The sequence below is a fragment of the Ahaetulla prasina genome, chromosome 10 (assembly GCF_028640845.1).
Source record: "Ahaetulla prasina isolate Xishuangbanna chromosome 10, ASM2864084v1, whole genome shotgun sequence".
Taxonomy (NCBI): domain Eukaryota; kingdom Metazoa; phylum Chordata; class Lepidosauria; order Squamata; family Colubridae; genus Ahaetulla; species Ahaetulla prasina.
In genome coordinates this window covers 16861821-16879253 of record NC_080548.1, presented here as the reverse complement: position 1 = coordinate 16879253, position 17433 = coordinate 16861821, and the positions used below count along the sequence as shown (strand labels likewise).

Below are 17433 nucleotides of genomic sequence, written 5' to 3'. Positions count from 1 at the left end.
ACCGCAGCTCATCATTGGTGTTGGGCATTGTAGTATATTGATTGATGACCTTGTTTGTCAAAGTATTTGCTTTTGATTTGGTTGTGTTTTTTTTAATGATAGTTTTTTTAAAAAATATTTGGAAGCTACAGTGAACCCCGGGGACATTACAACCATCATAAATACACGCCAGTTGTCAAATGTCCAAATTTTGGTCATGTGGGAACTCTGCACTAGTCGTAAGTGTGAAAAACAACCGTAAGTCCCTTTTTTTCAGTACTGTTGTAACTTCAAATATCATGAAATGAATCGTTGTAAGTCAAGGACTACCTGTAGTTTATTGAATACTAGGTGGGGGTTTGCATAATACATTACACCATAAACTGTGGTTTAGAAACTAGAATGACCAGGTCTGAATAGAAAAACCCAAATTTCATTTATGGAGATACAGTAAGGCTCTTAAATTAATACATCCAAACAACAGAATAAGACTTGGGAGGAACCTTGGAGATCCTCTAATCCAGGGGTCTCCAACTTTGGCAACTTTAAGCCTGGAGGACTTCAACTCCCAGAATTCCCCAGCCAGCAAAGCTCCTCCAGGCTTAAAGTTGCCAAGGTTGGAGACCCCTGCTCTAATCTAGTCCAACCCCATCCTCAAGCAGGAGATCATGTATCATTTCAGACAAATGGCTGTCCAATCTTAAAAATCTCCAGTGATGGAGCACCCACAACTTCTGCTGACAACCTAATCCACCGACTAATTGTTCCACTGGTGTCCCTGTCAGGAAATTTCTCTTTAGTTCTAGCGTATCACTGGGGTAAGGCAAGAAGCATGGGCGATATCCCACACAAAATGCCAAACGTCTTAAAAAAGGTAAAGGTTCCCCTCGCACATATGTGCTAGTTGTTCCTGACTCTAGGGGGCGGTGCTCATCTCCATTTCAAAGCCAAAGAGCCAGCGCTGTCCGAAAATGTTTTCATGGTCATGTGGCCGGCATGGCTAAACACCAAAGGTGCATGGAATGCTGTTACCTTTCCACCAAAGGTGGTCCCTATTTTTCTACTTGCATTTTTTACATGCTTTTGAACTGCTAGGTTGGCAGAAGCTGGGACAAGTAACTGGAGCTCACCCCATTACGGCACTAGGGATTCGAACCACTCAATTGCCGACCTTTCAATCGACAAGCTCAGTGTCTTAGCCACTAAACCACCATATCTTACTCCATAACACCACGTCTTACTGTGATTAAAAACGTGTGTGTTTGTGTGTGTGTGGCATTCTTAAGTTCTAAACTTTTCTCAATGAAGCCGACACTGTCAAGAACGTCATTCAAAACGGGTATCTGGTAAAGAAAAAGGCAACTTTATTTTTTTCTAAAAACAAACACTTTGAATCAAGAGTCACAGCGCCGATACAGGAAAATACATTAAAAAAAACAAACAAACAAAAACAACATAACTTAATGCGGAGCAAAAGATTGAATTCAGGAGATTTGGAGGCTGCCCGATCAGTAGACTACCGGGTGGTGATAAGTAGGAGAGGAAGAAGAGGACATAATCTGGGAGGAGGCCAGGAGGAAAAGAGGCGACCAGATGGCGAGGTGTCCGTCAGGGATCATTTTCACCGAAGCTGGCACCAACGTGAAATGTAGCGGCACAACTCAGGCGAAAGCTCCAGACATTATGTTCTCGCTGCTTCACGCATACAGAATTGTACCATTTTAAGGCAAGTGGGCCAAACATCCCTCAGGAAGAGGCAAAAAAAAAAAAAAAAAGTTATCCGTTGGATGGTCAGGGTTACAGATCTTTCAGTAGGTCTGAAGTGTCAAGAGAAAAGAGGATAGCTCAACCTTAAGAACCTGCAGAAATGGGGATTTTTTCACAGACTGCAAGATATTTTTAAGGTTTTTGCTCTGCAGCTCAAGACAGGCAGCAACCATTAAATGCGCAGGTATCCTAATAAACTGAAGTAGAATCAACCAAACAGTATAATAAACACACACACCCCTCAAGCACTTTCATCTCAGTCTAAGAAGTTTCAACCAGCTGGAAATACTCTGACCATATTCTCAAATCAGAGGAGGTCTGTCGGAAAGTTTGCAAATTTTAGACCATGGTTCTTGTGAGTTTTCAAGAAAATCTACTAAGTCAGGGCTTGGCAACTTTAAGCCTTGGAGTTCAACTCCCAGAATTTCCCAGCCAGCACTACTGGCTAAGGAATTCTGGAAGTTAAAATCTACAAATCTGAAAAGTTGGACACCCCTGAACTAAGTAAATCCATTATTGACCCTATGCGAAACAGGAATTCCTGAAAAGAAACCTGCAATATGTACCCCACATTTACTTATTTATTTGCATTTATTATTATTTTTACAAATAACTCCAGGCAGCGAACATATCCAACACTTCTTCCCCCCCCCCCCCGCATAACAACCCTGTGAGGTGAGATGGGCCAAGAGCCCTGACTTTGGAGACAGCCAGCTGGCTTTCATAGCTAAGGTGGGACTAAAACTCATAGACTTATGCTTTCTAGCCTGATGCTTTAACCACTAAACCAAACTGGCTCTCAAAATGTCTGAAAAATCTTGTTGGGGTGGCATCTGATTATCCTGTTTTATAAGCTGGGTTCCACAATCCTGGGTTTCTTTCCTTTGTTTTAAAACAAAATAAAATGCCTGAAAACATGTTCTGGATTCCCTTAGCTTCAAGGATAACCGTTCCTGGCACTGAGAGTAACCACTTGGACTTCTCTTGTGGACTTCTAAGATATATGTCTGCTGTAGGAATCTGGCCAATGGACAAAATAATGCAGATTGTGTCTCTAAGCCAAACAAAGTCTACTTCAGGGAGCTACCGCACAAAGTTGTGTTGGCTGCTTAAACTCACCTCCCTCTCCAACTGTACAGTCTAGGTAGAGCAACCTTTGACCAGCCCTGCAATAGTTAAATTTAGCTCTTGTAACCCGAGTTGTTTGCTCCAAACTGAATCTTATGTATATTTCAGAAATGCCTGGAAAGCTTCACATTTTCCTGGGAACCCAACTTCATCACAGTTGCTATTTGAAGCTGGTTATTGCTGGGCTGTTGTTACCAAGGGGGAAAGGAGGGGGGGCAGATTCTTGCTTGTTTTTGCATTGTACGACTTTAGGGCTTAGTATCCGTCTAAAATTCAGATTTTAACCCCAAGATTTCAAAAAAAAAAAAAAAGGAACTGGAAACAAGGGGTAAGGAACTTGTGGTTCTCTAGATGTTGACTTATGGTTTCTACAATCTCCAACTTTTAGGCCACAAGGGCTAAAAAATGGATGGGTTTTAGCAATCCATAATACCTAAAGAAGTTTGTATCTTTGATCCAGAATTCTGGGAGTTGAAGTCCACAAGTCTTAAAGTTGCCAAGTTTGGGCACCCTTGTTCTAAAATAAGCGTGGAGAGAGAGCAAAAAGCCAGAGCTGAAATTTTCCAGGATTTAGAAGATTCACACGGGACCAAACTGAAATGTAATACAGAGGAGGGGAAATGAAAAAGGAGCCAAGGGCCAGAATCTAACCGACATACAGTTTTCTAGCTGCTGGACTCCCAACTCCTACCAGCTCATGACATCAATAGGTCCATGGGATTGGGATAAAATATTTTAAACCCTCCCATTCCTAGGTACTAACATTTGAAATGATGGACGTTCCATTCCTTCTCAGAGTAGGAAGAGTGAATAATAGCAGGAAGAAGGAGAAATTGCTTGACAAGCTCAATCACCTTTTTGTTCAGCCTAATGGGCAATTTTCTTTTTTTAGGGGGACTGCTAGCTTTGACAGCAAAATGAGTTAAATAAAACATGAACCTTCTGTAATATTGCTTGACGCAGTAGTAGAGAGGGAATAAAAAGACTCACAGTTCAAATCCTCCCCATCCTACTCTCTAGTGGCTAATAACCTGATGATAATTAGAGCATGAAGTTTAGAAGATCCGTTTGATACAGTGATGAAATCCAATTTTTTTTACTGTCGGTTCTGTGGGCGTGGCAGAGGAAAGATACTGCAAAATCTCCATCCCCACCCCACTCCTGGGGGAAGGATACTGCAAAATCCCCATTCCCTCCCCACTCCTGGGGGAAGGATACTGCAAAATCCCCATTCCCTCCCCACTCCTTGGGGAAGGATACTGCAAAATCCCCATTCCCACCCCACTCTGGGGCCAGCCAGAGGTGATATTTGCAGGTTCTCCGAACTGCTCAAAATTTCCGCTACCGGTTCTGCACAACCTGTCAGAACCTGCTGGATTTCACCCCTGGTTTGACAGTAACAGAAACCTCTGTATCATTAATAGTAGCTGTGATCTGCTGTACTACAGTTTAGGGATCGTAATTTTGCAACTGAACATTCCAACAAAGGTCTTGTTACACACACACACACACTCACACAGGGCGAGCGCTTCACGAAGCAGTGGAATCCAATCAGTCAGATGTAGGGACCTGGCAGCTCAGTGGAGACTTCACATGATCAGGTTAGCCAGCACAAAGCTATGTTCAGTGAGCACCAAGAGGGTTGATGCAAGGTCAGTCTCCCATTTGGCTGACAAAACAGACAAAGGTTAAGGCGGTGTTTCTCAACCTTAGCAAATGTTAAGATGCGCAGACTTCAATTCCCAGAATTCCAGAATCAGCATCTTAAAAGTTGCCAAAGTTGGGAAACAACAGTCTAGTACAGGGGTCTTCAATCTTGGCAAATTTAAGGCTGGTGGACTTCAACTCCTAGAATTCTCGAATTCTGGGAGTTGAAGTCCTCCAGGCTTAAAGTTGCCAAGGTTGGAGACCCCTGGTCTAGTGCAGAGGCCTTCAAACTTGGCAGCTTTAAGACTTTAAGCTTTAAGACTTGTGGACTTCAACTCCCAGAATTCTCTGAGAGTTGAAGTCCACAAGTCTTAAAAGCTGCCAAGTTTGAAGACCTCTGGTCTAGTGGTTCATTTCTCTCTCCCCATCCCACCCCTGCCACCTCTTCCAAACAGGGCAGAGTAAGGGAGAAAGGGATACGGACAAATAAAGCTCACTCTGTTGGGGCAGCAATCTTAGGGAGGACAGCAAATATCAGTGGTAGTTAGGGGAAAAACAAATTTGGCCACTCCCCATCGGGCCATGGCCTCAGTCATCACATACTGCTACCTCAAGAGGATGAGTCAGTTGCTCAAGGCAGTGGTAACTCGGGCTGGCTTCTAGGAACAAGGTCTAAAATTCTCTGCAAATAAAACTCTAGTCTAGCACAAGGGAGAAGCTAAGCCAAGCTTCTTTCTGTTCTGACCTAGTTCTTCCTGAGTCAGTAAAACACAGAGTAGTCCCAAAAACCTGTTTTATTTCAATGTGAATTCTGTTCATTCACAGATGAGTCCCAAATAGTTGTAAAAAGTCCTTCGGGATAAGGCTGATAATCACCCACCTTTATCTCCCTTGACACGCTGCCAAAGACCTAATTGGCAAAGCCACACGGAATCCAGAATCAAACAGAGCTTCAAACTTTAAATTGCACAAAATTAACAATGTTGCTTCCTGCAAAGGCCCATCTGCTTTCGCTCCTCTTTTAAATCTTATGGGAGGAGCCAATCATCTCCAAGCCCTACTCCTGAGTTGTCCCTTTTAACTGTTCTTGCCTTCTGCGCATGTGTGCACTGGGAACAGGCTCCCCCGTTCCTCTGCCTCGCTGAGGTCCGATTTTGGAGGTTCCAGAGGCAGCACATACCTCCCAGATGGCCCTTTCTCTGCCTCCGACGCAGAGCCTTCATCCGAGCCTTCCCCAGACTCCAGGACTGGCCCATGTTCCTCCCCAACCTTCTCACTGTCCAACTCTGCTGCCAGCGCCACAGGTTGCTGGCGGACCACACCACTTTCATGCTAAATTATTTTATTACAGAGGGTATTTTTTTTAAATGATAAGAAAGAAGCTTAAATTGCAGTACTGGAACCTATAATCTGAAATTATTCAGGCCACTTCTTAAATCTGCAGTGCATGGAATAGATCAGGTGAAGATCTCAAAGGTGCTTTTCAAAAGGCAACTGGACTTTGTTTTTTTTCCTTGAATTTAAATTTCAAGGGATAAAAAAAAACAAAAACAAAGTCCAGTTGCCTGTTGAAAAGCACCTTTATGGCAACCATGATGATTGAGAGTCTCCACAAACATTCAACAATCTCTCTTCCAAGCCCCCCAGATTTCTAAGTCGTCTGGACTATGTTATGACTGTTTCATCAAAAAGGAGATGGGCTTGACAGATGGAGAAAGATGACAATTCCCAGTTTCTAGAGCCATCAATATAAGCTTTCCGAATAGCAGGGAGCGGACTGTAGAGAAGATAAAGAGTTTCACAATGTCCAAAGCTCAAACCCTTGAGCAAGAGGAGATAATGGGATCTAATAGCAGCCAAACAACACAGCTTTACATCAGAGGAAAAAAAATCTTCTTAGAAAAAGACAAGGACAAAAAAAAGAGGACAAAAGCAAATGTCCTGGTTGTGAACTTGAAGCTACCTCTTTGATCTGAGAAATCAATCACATGTTAAGATAAATCTTCTGCCTTGTTTTGGAGTGGGAACAACAGGAGGAGAGAATATTCCAGCCGACTAATAACAAATCAACATTCTTTTTCTAATTTGACCTTGTCTGCAAGCCACCACCCACTCTGAGAGATTTCCACATTCGCAAGGAGAACATCTGAAACACAAAGATCTTGTGATCTGAAGCTTAGGGAAAAAAAGAAAGAAATGTAGTGTGTAGTCACCAGTTATGCCAGTGGCCAGCTTGTTATAAATTCAGCACATACATTGTCATCATCACATACACACCCAGGGCATATCTCCACTCCCTCGCCTTAAGAGAGCTTCAGGGGTTACCCGCTTGAAATGTTCAAAGTTCTACATTCAGAGTTCTGTAGCAAGTTGAGACCAAAGAGAAAGAGTAAAGCCCGTGTCTACGGCAAGAGGAATCTCTTTGGCGATCTTTGCCTCAGCTGGTTCAGGACCGTCTTCATGGCAAAAAAAGAAGAAGAAGAAGATGTAGACAGGGCAGAGGGTATTCATTGCACAAGTCATTAAAATGCTGCCATCTCCAACTTTGGTGCACACCAAGGTAATCATCAAGAGACATCAGCATGGGAGGCAAGACCTTCTCAAATTTTTGTACAAGAGCTGGCCACCTCGGCATCAAACTCCAAAACCTTGGGCCACCGTTGGCAAAACCAAGAAACCACGGATGGCTCCCCAGGTAATGACAATGGAACAGTGGTTGGTTTCCTTCACACATCAAGGGAACAGTTCACGTTGAAACCCGCCTCTGCCTCACAGTGTCACTTTTTGGCAGAGTGACTGAAAAGTCCATCCCCCGTACAAAACGCTTCCAAAAAAAGCCGCAGGTAGAAGGTGAGGTAACTTGATTTTTTTTTTCACCAGACATTCCAGAAACAGGTCTTTGGAAGAAAGCTCCCTGGTCCAGGAGCAAGGCTGCCTCGCCCATGAAGTCCAGTCAGGTCATGTAACGGGTGATGGCACGCAGAGCATACAATAGGGCTGCCTGCATGCGGGCCTCCAAAAGCAGCAGATTGACGTGCACCTAAAAGACAAGAATTGATTGCTTTGATTGTTTGATATTATTGATTGCTTCCTAGTATGATTTGATTGCTTATTTGTACCCTATAACTATCATTAATTGTGTTACGTTATGATTCTTGATGAATGTATCTTGTCTTTTTACGTACACTGAGAGAATATGCACCAAAGACAAATTCCTTGTGTGTCCAATCACACTTGGCCAATAAAGAATTCTACTCTACTCTACTCTATTCTACTCTACTCTACTCTACTCTACGTTCTATTCTATTCTATTCTATTCTATTCTATTCTATTCTATTCTATTCTATTCTATTCTATTCTATTCTATTCTATTATCTACTCTATATTCTATTCTATTCTATTCTATTCTGATATTCTATCTACTCTACTCTATATTCTATTCTATTCTATTCTATTCTACTTTATCTACTCTACTCTATATTCTATTCTATTCTATCTACTCTACTCTATATTCTATTCTATTCTATTCTATCTACTCTCTATTCTATTCTATTCTATTCTATTCTATTCTATTCTATTCTATTCTATTCTATTCTATTCTATTCCAAGAAGAGGCATTATAGAAAGCGATGTGAGACTTGCAACAAGCAGAGAGGCCTGGTACCAAAACCTGGCATCCCAGAAAACTACTTAGATCTTAAAATGTACGGGTCTGGATGGGGAGAAACAGGCTCAAGCTTAATCCCTCCAAGACGGAGTGGCTGTGGATGCCGGCACCCCGATTCAGTCAGCTGCAGCCGCGGCTGGCTGTTGGAGGCGAGTTACTGGCCCCAAAGGATAGGGTGCGCAACTTGGGTGTCCTCCTGGATGATCGGCTGTCGTTTGAAGACCATTTGACGGCCGTCTCCAGGAGGGCCTTCCACCAGGTTCGCCTGGTTCGGCAGTTGCGCCCCTTCCTTGATCGGGATGCCTTATGCACAGTCACTCATGCGCTCGTTACCTCTCGCTTGGATTACTGTAATGCTCTCTACATGGGGCTCCCCTTGAAGTGCACTCGGAGGCTTCAGTTAGTCCAGAATGCAGCTGCGCGGGTTATAGAGGGAGCTACACGTAGCCCCCATGTAACACCGCTCCTGCGCAGACTGCACTGGCTGCCTGTGGCCTTCCGGGTGCACTTTAAGGTGCTGGTTATGACCTTTAAATCGCTCCATGGCTTAGGACCTGGGTACTTACGGGACCGCCTGCTGTTACCACACGCCTCCCACCGACCCGTACGCTCCCATAGAGAGGGACTTCTCAGGGTGCCGTCCGCCAAACAATGTCGGCTGGCGGCCCCCAGGGGAAGGGCCTTCTCTGTGGGGGCTCCCACACTCTGGAACGAGCTTCCCCCGGGTTTACGCCAAATACCTGACCTTCGGACATTTCGTCGCGAACTCAAGACTCATCTTTTTATCCGCGCGGGGCTGGCTTAAATTGGGATTTTAATGTTAAATTTATTAATTTTAAACGGGGTTTTTTAGTATGGTAAATTTTAATTACTGGGCTAATTTAAATAAGTTTTTTAAATCGTATTTTAAACTTGTATAGTGTATTGTCGGTTTTATTATGCCTGTACACCGCCCTGAGTCCTTCAGGAGAAGGGCGGTATAAAAATCAAATAAAATAAATAAATAATAAAATAAAATAACAGGCACAAAAAACCAGAACCACCACTCCATGAATAGGCCTAAATAGATACTTTATTGATCACCTATATTACAGGAAACTTGCCAGACTGACTGGGAAATGGCAGATATAGACTTAAAGGTTTGCCCTTCAATGTTTCCCCCCCCCCGAACCGACCCCAAGCTGGAACCCCTCTCCTTCAGCCAATGAACCTACCACACAAAGGGATCCACTACTAACACTTAGATATCAAAAAGATCCACTACCACCTCTTTACTTAGTAAGTCCCTTGTTTGGTTCTTGTTTTACTTCCTTTTCAGGATTACAGCTGCGTATTGTGCAGCTTCATTTCCAACTCTCAAATGTCCCTAAGGCAAAATTTTGGCGGTTGAGGATTTGCACCCCTAAACACCTGGGAGGAACTCAAAGATCATACTGGGCTAGGTTGATGGTGCAACTTAATGGGTGGGGTGCAGATGCTTATTTTCCTGGGTTTGCCGGTGAAATTCAAAGCCTCTTTTTTTGTTGTTGTTCTGCTGCTCTATGTGTATGTTAGGCTTGTGCTTCGGTTGTTATGTGCTTCCTGTCCCAAAAGAGCTGAAAATCATGAAAGCAGAAAATCGTGCCCTTCTGAGCAATTGGGATCTTTTGCCCACATCCCAGAATATTGTTGTGGTTAATTAGGAAGAAGGTAATTAATTAACATAAACACACCAATGGTGGGATTCAATTTTTTTTTTACTACTGGTTCTGTGGGCGTGGCTTGGTGGGCATGGCAAGGGAAGGATATTTTAAAATCTCCATTCCCACCCAACTCCAGGGGAAGGTTACTGTAAAATCTCCATTCCCACCCCACTCCAGGGGAAGGGTACTGTAAATCTCCATTCCTACCCCACTCCAGGGGAAGGATACTGTAAAATCTCCATTCCCATCCCACTCCAGGGGAAGGATACTATAAAATCTCCATTCCCTCTCCACTCCAGGGGAAGGTTACTGCAAAATCCCCATTTCCTCCCAATCAGCTGGGACTCCGGAGGCAGAGAATATACGGGGGCGGGGCCAGTCAGAATTTTTATTACCGGTTCTCCGAACTACTCAAAATTTCCGCTACCGGTTGTCCAGAACTGGTCAGAACCTATTGAATACCACCTCTGAAACATACCCCTCCTGATCCAATTTTCCTTCCTCTCTTCTTTCCTTTCTCCAAAATAAGGCCTGTTCTGTGCCTCCTTTGCTATCCATAAATCAGAACTCTTGGCAAGAGTCAATATGATATCATTAACGTAGGAATGTCCTTAATATAGCTGTAAAGAAATGGTGTCATGCTAACACAACAAACAGAAGCCGAAGGGAACAAAGTCCCCAGCTTACCTCAAGCTCACTAGGTGATAATTGGCCAGATCCTATTTCTTAGAGAACGCTTTCCTACATTGGCTAAACCACAGTTTGCTTGTTGAATCCACCGTGGCTGGGAGTCATAAAACCGTGATGGCGAACCTATGGCACACGTCCCACAGGTGGCATGCACAGCCATATCAGTGGGCACATGAGCTCAGCTCTGGCACACATGCACACAACAGCCAGCTAATTTTCGGGCCTTCTGGGCCCACCAGAGATAGGGAAACAGGCTGTTTCCTGCCTCTGGAGGGCCTCGGGGAGGTGGTGGGGAAGGCCCGTTTTTCTCTCTCACCTGGCTCCAGAGCCTTTCTAGGAGTCTGGGGAGGGTGAAAATGGCCTCCCCCCCACCCTGGAGGTCCTCCGGAGGCCGAAAATGGCCCGTTTCTGGCATCTGGAGGACCTCCAGGGGTGTGGGGGGTGGGGAAGGCCATTTTCGGCCTCCCCAGACTCCTAGAGGCCCTGGAGGCTGGGGACAGCAAAAAACAGGCCTTCTGGTCCCACCGGAAGTTGGCAAATGGGCCATTTTTGGCCTCCAGAGGACCTCTGGGGGGGGGAAGGCCATTTTTGCCTCCCCCCCGATTCCTAGAAAGGCTCTGGAGCCAGGTGAGAGAGAAAAACGGGCCTACCCGGGCCATCGCATGCCCCCTCCTCCTGGCATGTGATGGCAAAAAGGTTAGCCATCACTGTCATAGAACATACAATGTTTTTCAAACTTGGCAACCTTAAGATGTGTGGACTCAACTCCTAGAATTCACCAGCCGGCCATGAAGTCCACACATCTTAAAAGCTGCCAAGTTTGAAACACGCATTGTGCTAACCCATAAATCGGGATCTACATTCTGCAGTGGCTGAGTTCATCTACAGGCGAAGCCAAAATCAAAGGAAGCATATTCTCACTAAATGTGACATGCAGCCCCAACATTGGTCAATCAGCGATTCAGGTGGGGAAGCCAAACGACCCCATCACCCAGTAGAACTTGCTTTAGTTTAGTTTAGTTTTTAGTTTTAAGTTTTATTAGATTTTTATACCGCCCTTCTCCCGAAGGACTCAGGGCGGTGTACAGCCAAATGATAAAACCACACAATATACACATTACACAACTGTCTGGTTCGGTTCTGCAACCCAACAAGAAAAACACAGACTTCAGAGGATAATTAGAACTGCAGAAAAAATAATTGCTACCAACCTGCCTTCCATTGAGGACCTGTATACTGCACGAATCAAGAAGAGGGCCGTGAAAATATTTGCAGATCCCTCGCATCCTGGACATAAACTGTTTCAACTCCTACCCTCAAAACGACGCTATAGAGCACTGCACACCAGAACAACTAGACACAAGAACAGTTTTTTCCCGAAGGCCATCACTCTGCTAAACAAATAATTCCCTCAACACTGTCAGACTATTTACTGAATCTGCACTACTATTAATCGTTTCATAGTTCCCATCACCAATCTCTTTCCACTTATGACTGTATGACTATAACTTGTTGCTGGCAATCCTTATGATTTATATTGATATATTGATCATCAATTGTGTTGTAAATGTTGTACCTTGATGAACGTATCTTTTCTTTTATGTACACTGAGAGCATATGCACCAAGACAAATTCCTTGTGTGTCCAATCACACTTGGCCAATAAAATTCTATTCTATTCTATTCTATTAAAACAAAAGCTTAAAACAAGCATATACATTAATGGCCAAAATTTAAAACAATCAATTTAAAACCCTAAAATTGATAAATAACCCCAATTAAAATGAAATAAAACTTTTAAGCCAGTCCCGCTTGAATGAATAGATGTGTTTTCTTTACCTTTTCTGAATGTTTGAAATGTCTCCAGAAATGAGTGTACATTCTTTTAGTGGTTTTTTCCGGGTAGCAGGCCACGGTTTTGATGTAGATTTTCAGGCTACGTTCCAAAAGCTGGTTCACTTCCCTATAATCATAGTCATCATACCTACAAGAGACCACATATGGGCTTTACAATATATCGGCCAGCCCAAATGAACAACTTTCCAACACCCCAAATACTTTTTTTTTTTGGGTTATAATGGCAAAACAATTATATAATTGGCCAAGATGCATGGGAAAATCCAGCTTGTTGCCTTCATGTTAGGGAAGGCTGGGTGGACAACAGAATCCTAAATCAGCAACCAGGGATCATTTAATGTCCTCATTCAGACTTTTGGCCAAACACCCTGGTGGAGAATGATTTAGGAATCTGGAATCTTTCAGTCTGCAAGCATCACCCAACCCCTCAAAAATCCAATCAAATCTTTTGATGTATGAGCCGCGATGGCGCAGTGGTTAGAATGCAGTATTGCGGGCTAATTCTGCCGGCTGCCAACAGTTTGATTCTCACCGGCTCAAGGCTGACTCAGCCTTCCATCCTTCTGGGTCGGTAAAATGAGAACCCAGATTGTTTTGGGGCAAGATGCTGACTCTGTAAACCGCTTAGAGAAGACTGTAAAGACTACGAAGCAGTATATAAGTCTGCTATTGCTATTTAATGACCATTCGAAATTATAATGGGGCCTCTGTGGCTCAGACTGCTAATGGAGTCTGTTATTAACAGCAGCTGCCTGCAGGTTCTAGTCCCACCAAGCCCAAGGTTGACTCAGCCTTCCATCCGTTATAAGGTAGGTAAAATGAGGACCCAGATTGTTGGGGGCAATAAGTTGACTTTGTATATAAATATACAAATAGAATGAAGACTATTGCTAACATAGTGTAAGCCGCCCTGAGTCTTCAGAGAAGGGCGGGGTATAAATGCAAATAAAAAATAAAAATAAAAAAAAATAATGGCATTGAAAAAAGGGATTTATGACCAGTTGTCGCATTTATGAAGGTTGTAGCATCCTAGGACCATATGACCTTTCCAGCCAGCTTTTGACATGCAAAGTCAATGAGGGGAGCTGGATTTGCTTAATGACCTCATGATTCACTTAACAATTGCAGTCGTAAAATTGGGCACAACTCATTTTTTTCAGTGCTGTAGTAACTTTAAATGGTCACTAAATGAACTGTCGTACGTCAAGGACTACCTATACTGTCTTCCTTGGAAATGGGCAACTGAGAGGAGGTCATGAATACAAAGTCAAACCTAAACCAGTAATAATACTACTTTTTAAATTATATTTACACCTCCATTTTTCTCTCTGCCATCTTATTTATCTTCTTGCACAGGAAGCATGGAAAAATTGCGGGTAGAGGATTTCTGAAAGTAATCCAGGGATCTAGTTCAAGAGCCCTAGAGCTGAGGTCTTGCCAATATATATTTTTTTTAATTTTACAGTGCCAGAGCTTCAACTGGGAACTTCTCCATGCAGAGCAGCTGGTCAGGAGAATTTGCATGGAGAAGTTGTCTCCAATTTAATCCCAGCAAGCCAACATTTGCATCATCCCTCTTTCTTTCCTTAAGGCCAGGGAGTTGGGTGTGGGGGCAGGGAAGGGTTTCTTTTTTGTTTGGTATCATTGGGGGAGGGTTTGGTAGCTAATAGTGGCATGTGTGGGTTGTTGTTTTTTAATTGAAAAAGAAAAACTAGATATCTAAGGAACTATATAACCTGTAGCGCAAAGATATCAATGAAATGGCTGAGATTGAATGTTTGGTCCATGGGGCTTCCTAGAGAAACAGACTCATAAAAAACTAGCAAAGGTTTGATTTCAGAAGGAAACCATGGCCCACAAATCAGCGAATCATTATTGCATTTTGGCAGGCTGGTTTTGAAAGCCTTCTGAAACCATTTTTAAAAATGGAGGAGGAGACTTGTGTGAAATCCATAAACAATCCAGTCCTTGCTGCAAAGGTTTCCTCAGTTTACACAGAGGCAAGAAGAAAACAAGTTCTCCCTCATGCTTCGAGCATGCGTTACTTCCTATTTCTTGTAAATTGGATGATTCACGTCCTTTAGTCACACCAATGCTTGCCATCCCTGCATAGCCATCCATCCTAAAGTCACCTGGCCAAACCGCACACAACTGTTTTACCTCAGGCAATTCGTTTGACAGGACAAGGATGCTCAGTCACTTGTTCACCTGCAAGTGCCAGGCTGTGGCTCTGAATTATACACTTAACGTTTGGACTCACAGTCTCCATCTCTCTGCTTGCACTCGGCTTGCTCAGTTATTTCCTGCTTAGAGGCAAACCTTCTCCTGCTTTGTATATGCTGGCAAACAATAGTTCAGCCAGGATGACTGAACCAGCATGATTTAAAACCAGAAAGTAACTAGCTATGCAGATCAGGGGGAGAAGAGAAGAGAAGCTGTACAGTAGGCCCAAACTCCTATTGCTGATTAGCACGGCTTGCCACAATAGGCAAAACAGCTTCATTAGATAGTTCTTGACGTACAAGTTCGTTTAGTGACCGTTCGAAGTTACAACAGCACTGAAAGAAGTGACATGAGCGCTTTTCACACTTACAACCGTTCAGCATCCCCATGGTCATGTGGTCAAAATTCAGACACTCGGCCACAGATTCATATTTATGACAGTGTCCCGGATCACTTCTAACAATCAATGGGGATTCACTTTAACACTTAACAACCTAACTTTGAAAACTGCAGCGATTCACTTAACAATTGTGGCAAGATAGGTTGTAAAAGGAGGCAAAACTCGCTTAACAAATGTCTTGCTTAGCAACACAAATTTTGGACTCAGTTGTGGTTGTAAGTCGAGAGCCACCTGTAGCTGGGCGATTTTCTTCTTTCCAATGATTAATCAGCCAGTTAGGAAAAAAAGGACGCACGTTGGTAATTGGTCCGTGCCAAAAGCAAGGCAGAAGGAAAAATCTGGATACTGTTTACCCCAGGGGTCTGTACACTCAAAGAGCCATTTGGACCTGTTTCCCATAGAAAAGAAAACACTGGGAGCCACAAAACCCTTCCTGTGCCTGACTATTTCTTGAGCGGCCACAAAACTAGCATATGTAGTTGAATTAAACGTTCTGTTTTCTTCTGAAATTTGTCTTTTCTTGGATTTATTCATGGTTGGCCTACTGGGGGTTGAAAAGCTCAGTAAATTGTGTGCCGGCAGGTGTCGCACATTGGCGGTTGTGACGCATATTTTGAGTGATGGGGAGTCGCAGCAGAGGGGTGAAAGAGCCACATGCGGCTCCAGAGCCGCAGGTTGCTGACCCCTGGTTGACCCAAATACAGCAAGTGTGGAGAAAAAAAATTGCAGGAGGGATGGAAAAAGAGGATGCTGAAGCAACCTACCTAATGCCAAAGACACAGTGGATGTAATTCCAGATAGCCCTTCGGAGCATGGATGTGTCCACTCCACTGTGCATAGCTATGGTGTTATAGGTCAGATTATACACTACTTGGAATTTCTCATCCAACAGTTGTCCCACATCAGGATACAGCCGGTTGATAAGCGAGTAACCATGATCTTCCCACGTATAATCCTGCAGAAGGTGAAATACAGGTTGGATCTACAATCTGCGCTAAACCAGGGTTAGCTTTACAGTAAAGGTGACGTCTCCTTCAAGCCAATGCCATCCAGGAAGTCACTACAGCTAGAGTTCATATCAAAAGCTAAACCATAAATCAGTGCACAAAATTACCATGCTGAGCCATTTATAACCTGGCTCATATCTAGTATTAAACTATGAACCGTAATTCATACAGCCAAAGGGTGGATTTGCAGAACACATTAATTAAGCCAAACCAAACAATTCACCTTTTGATTAGCGTGTGTGCTGTGGGATTTTTGACATTCTGTTGGGGATGGGGATTAAGCATGTATCCAAATCATGACTCACGGTACCTGGGCTCGGAAAGTGGGAGGTGTCTGCTCTCCTCTCCTGGTGAAATCCTTGTAGCCAAACTCAGGATCCTCCACAAAGCACAGGACGTTGGGGGGCAGGGAGTGTTCAGCAATGTCTACTGGAGATGGGAACCAAAAAAAACCCCACACATAAACCATGATGTGATGCCATCAATAACACTTAAATGGCAATACCATTTAAGACTTACGTACCGCTTCATAGTATTTTACAGCCCTCACTAAACAGTTTACAGCAGGGGTCCCCAACCTCCAACCCCCAACCCCCAGGCCATGGACCGGCACTGATCTGTGGCATGCCTGAAACCACGCAAACAAGCAAAGCCCCATCCAAGGGATTTAGGCAGTACAAAAGACCACGCCCCCTCTGGTCCGCGGGAAAAACCTCTTTCCATGGAACCGGTCCCTGGTTGGGGGGATGCTAGTTTACAGAGAAAGCCTGTTGCCCCCAGCAATCTGGGTCCTCATTTTATCGACCTCGGAAGGATGAAAGGCTAAGTCGACCTTGAGCCAGTGAGGATCAAACTGCTGGCAGCCGGCATAATTAGTCTGCAATACTGCATTCTAACCACTGCGCCATCACATCTCATACATCAAAAGATTTGGTTGGATTTTTGAGGGGCTGGATGAAGCTTGCAGACCAAAAGATTCCAGATTGCCAAGCCATTTTCCACCAGGTTTTTTTGACTAAAAGCCTTGAATGGGTGGAAGTCTCACCTCCCTTCAGATGTGGCCCTGCCTCACCTGAGGGAGTCACAAGTAGGCTCTCTCTCTTTTCCATCTCAAAACGGGTCTCCATCTCTTCCTGCGTGACACTTTCTTCCTCCAGCTGGCATTCCTGCAGCAGTTTCATCCTCTCCATCAGCATTTCCACATCCTCCATAGCATCATTGCTCTGAGAAAAAGTGAGAACAGGGAAGATCATTTCAGGGGAACAATCCACCAGCCTTACTTCACAATTCTGCGGCAGGGTTGCATTACTATGCTTTGCCTTTACTATCTGTTGAACTCTTCTATCACCTGGTGAAACCCTGGTGGGGAGGAGTAGCCGGGAACCAA

At 43.9% G+C, this 17433-nt stretch overlaps 1 protein-coding gene across 3 annotated transcripts in view; it reads right to left on the bottom strand.

Annotated features, from left to right (window-relative positions):
* Positions 1-1321: 1321 nt before the first annotated feature.
* SESN2 (sestrin 2) overlaps positions 1322-17433 on the bottom strand; it is a 53487-nt gene continuing 37375 nt past the window's right edge. For 2 of the 3 annotated variants that reach the window (XM_058195712.1, XM_058195709.1), the window contains 5 exons: positions 17119-17269; positions 16357-16475; positions 15804-15994; positions 12399-12543; positions 1322-7561 (listed from right to left, as the gene is read on the bottom strand). In XM_058195712.1, coding sequence (XP_058051695.1) covers positions 7475-7561; positions 12399-12543; positions 15804-15994; positions 16357-16475; positions 17119-17269 — 693 coding nt within the window. In that variant the 3' untranslated portion in view covers positions 1322-7474. The remainder of the gene's footprint in view (positions 7562-12398; positions 12544-15803; positions 15995-16356; positions 16476-17118; positions 17270-17433) is intronic. The other variant, XM_058195710.1, reaches the window with a different exon arrangement.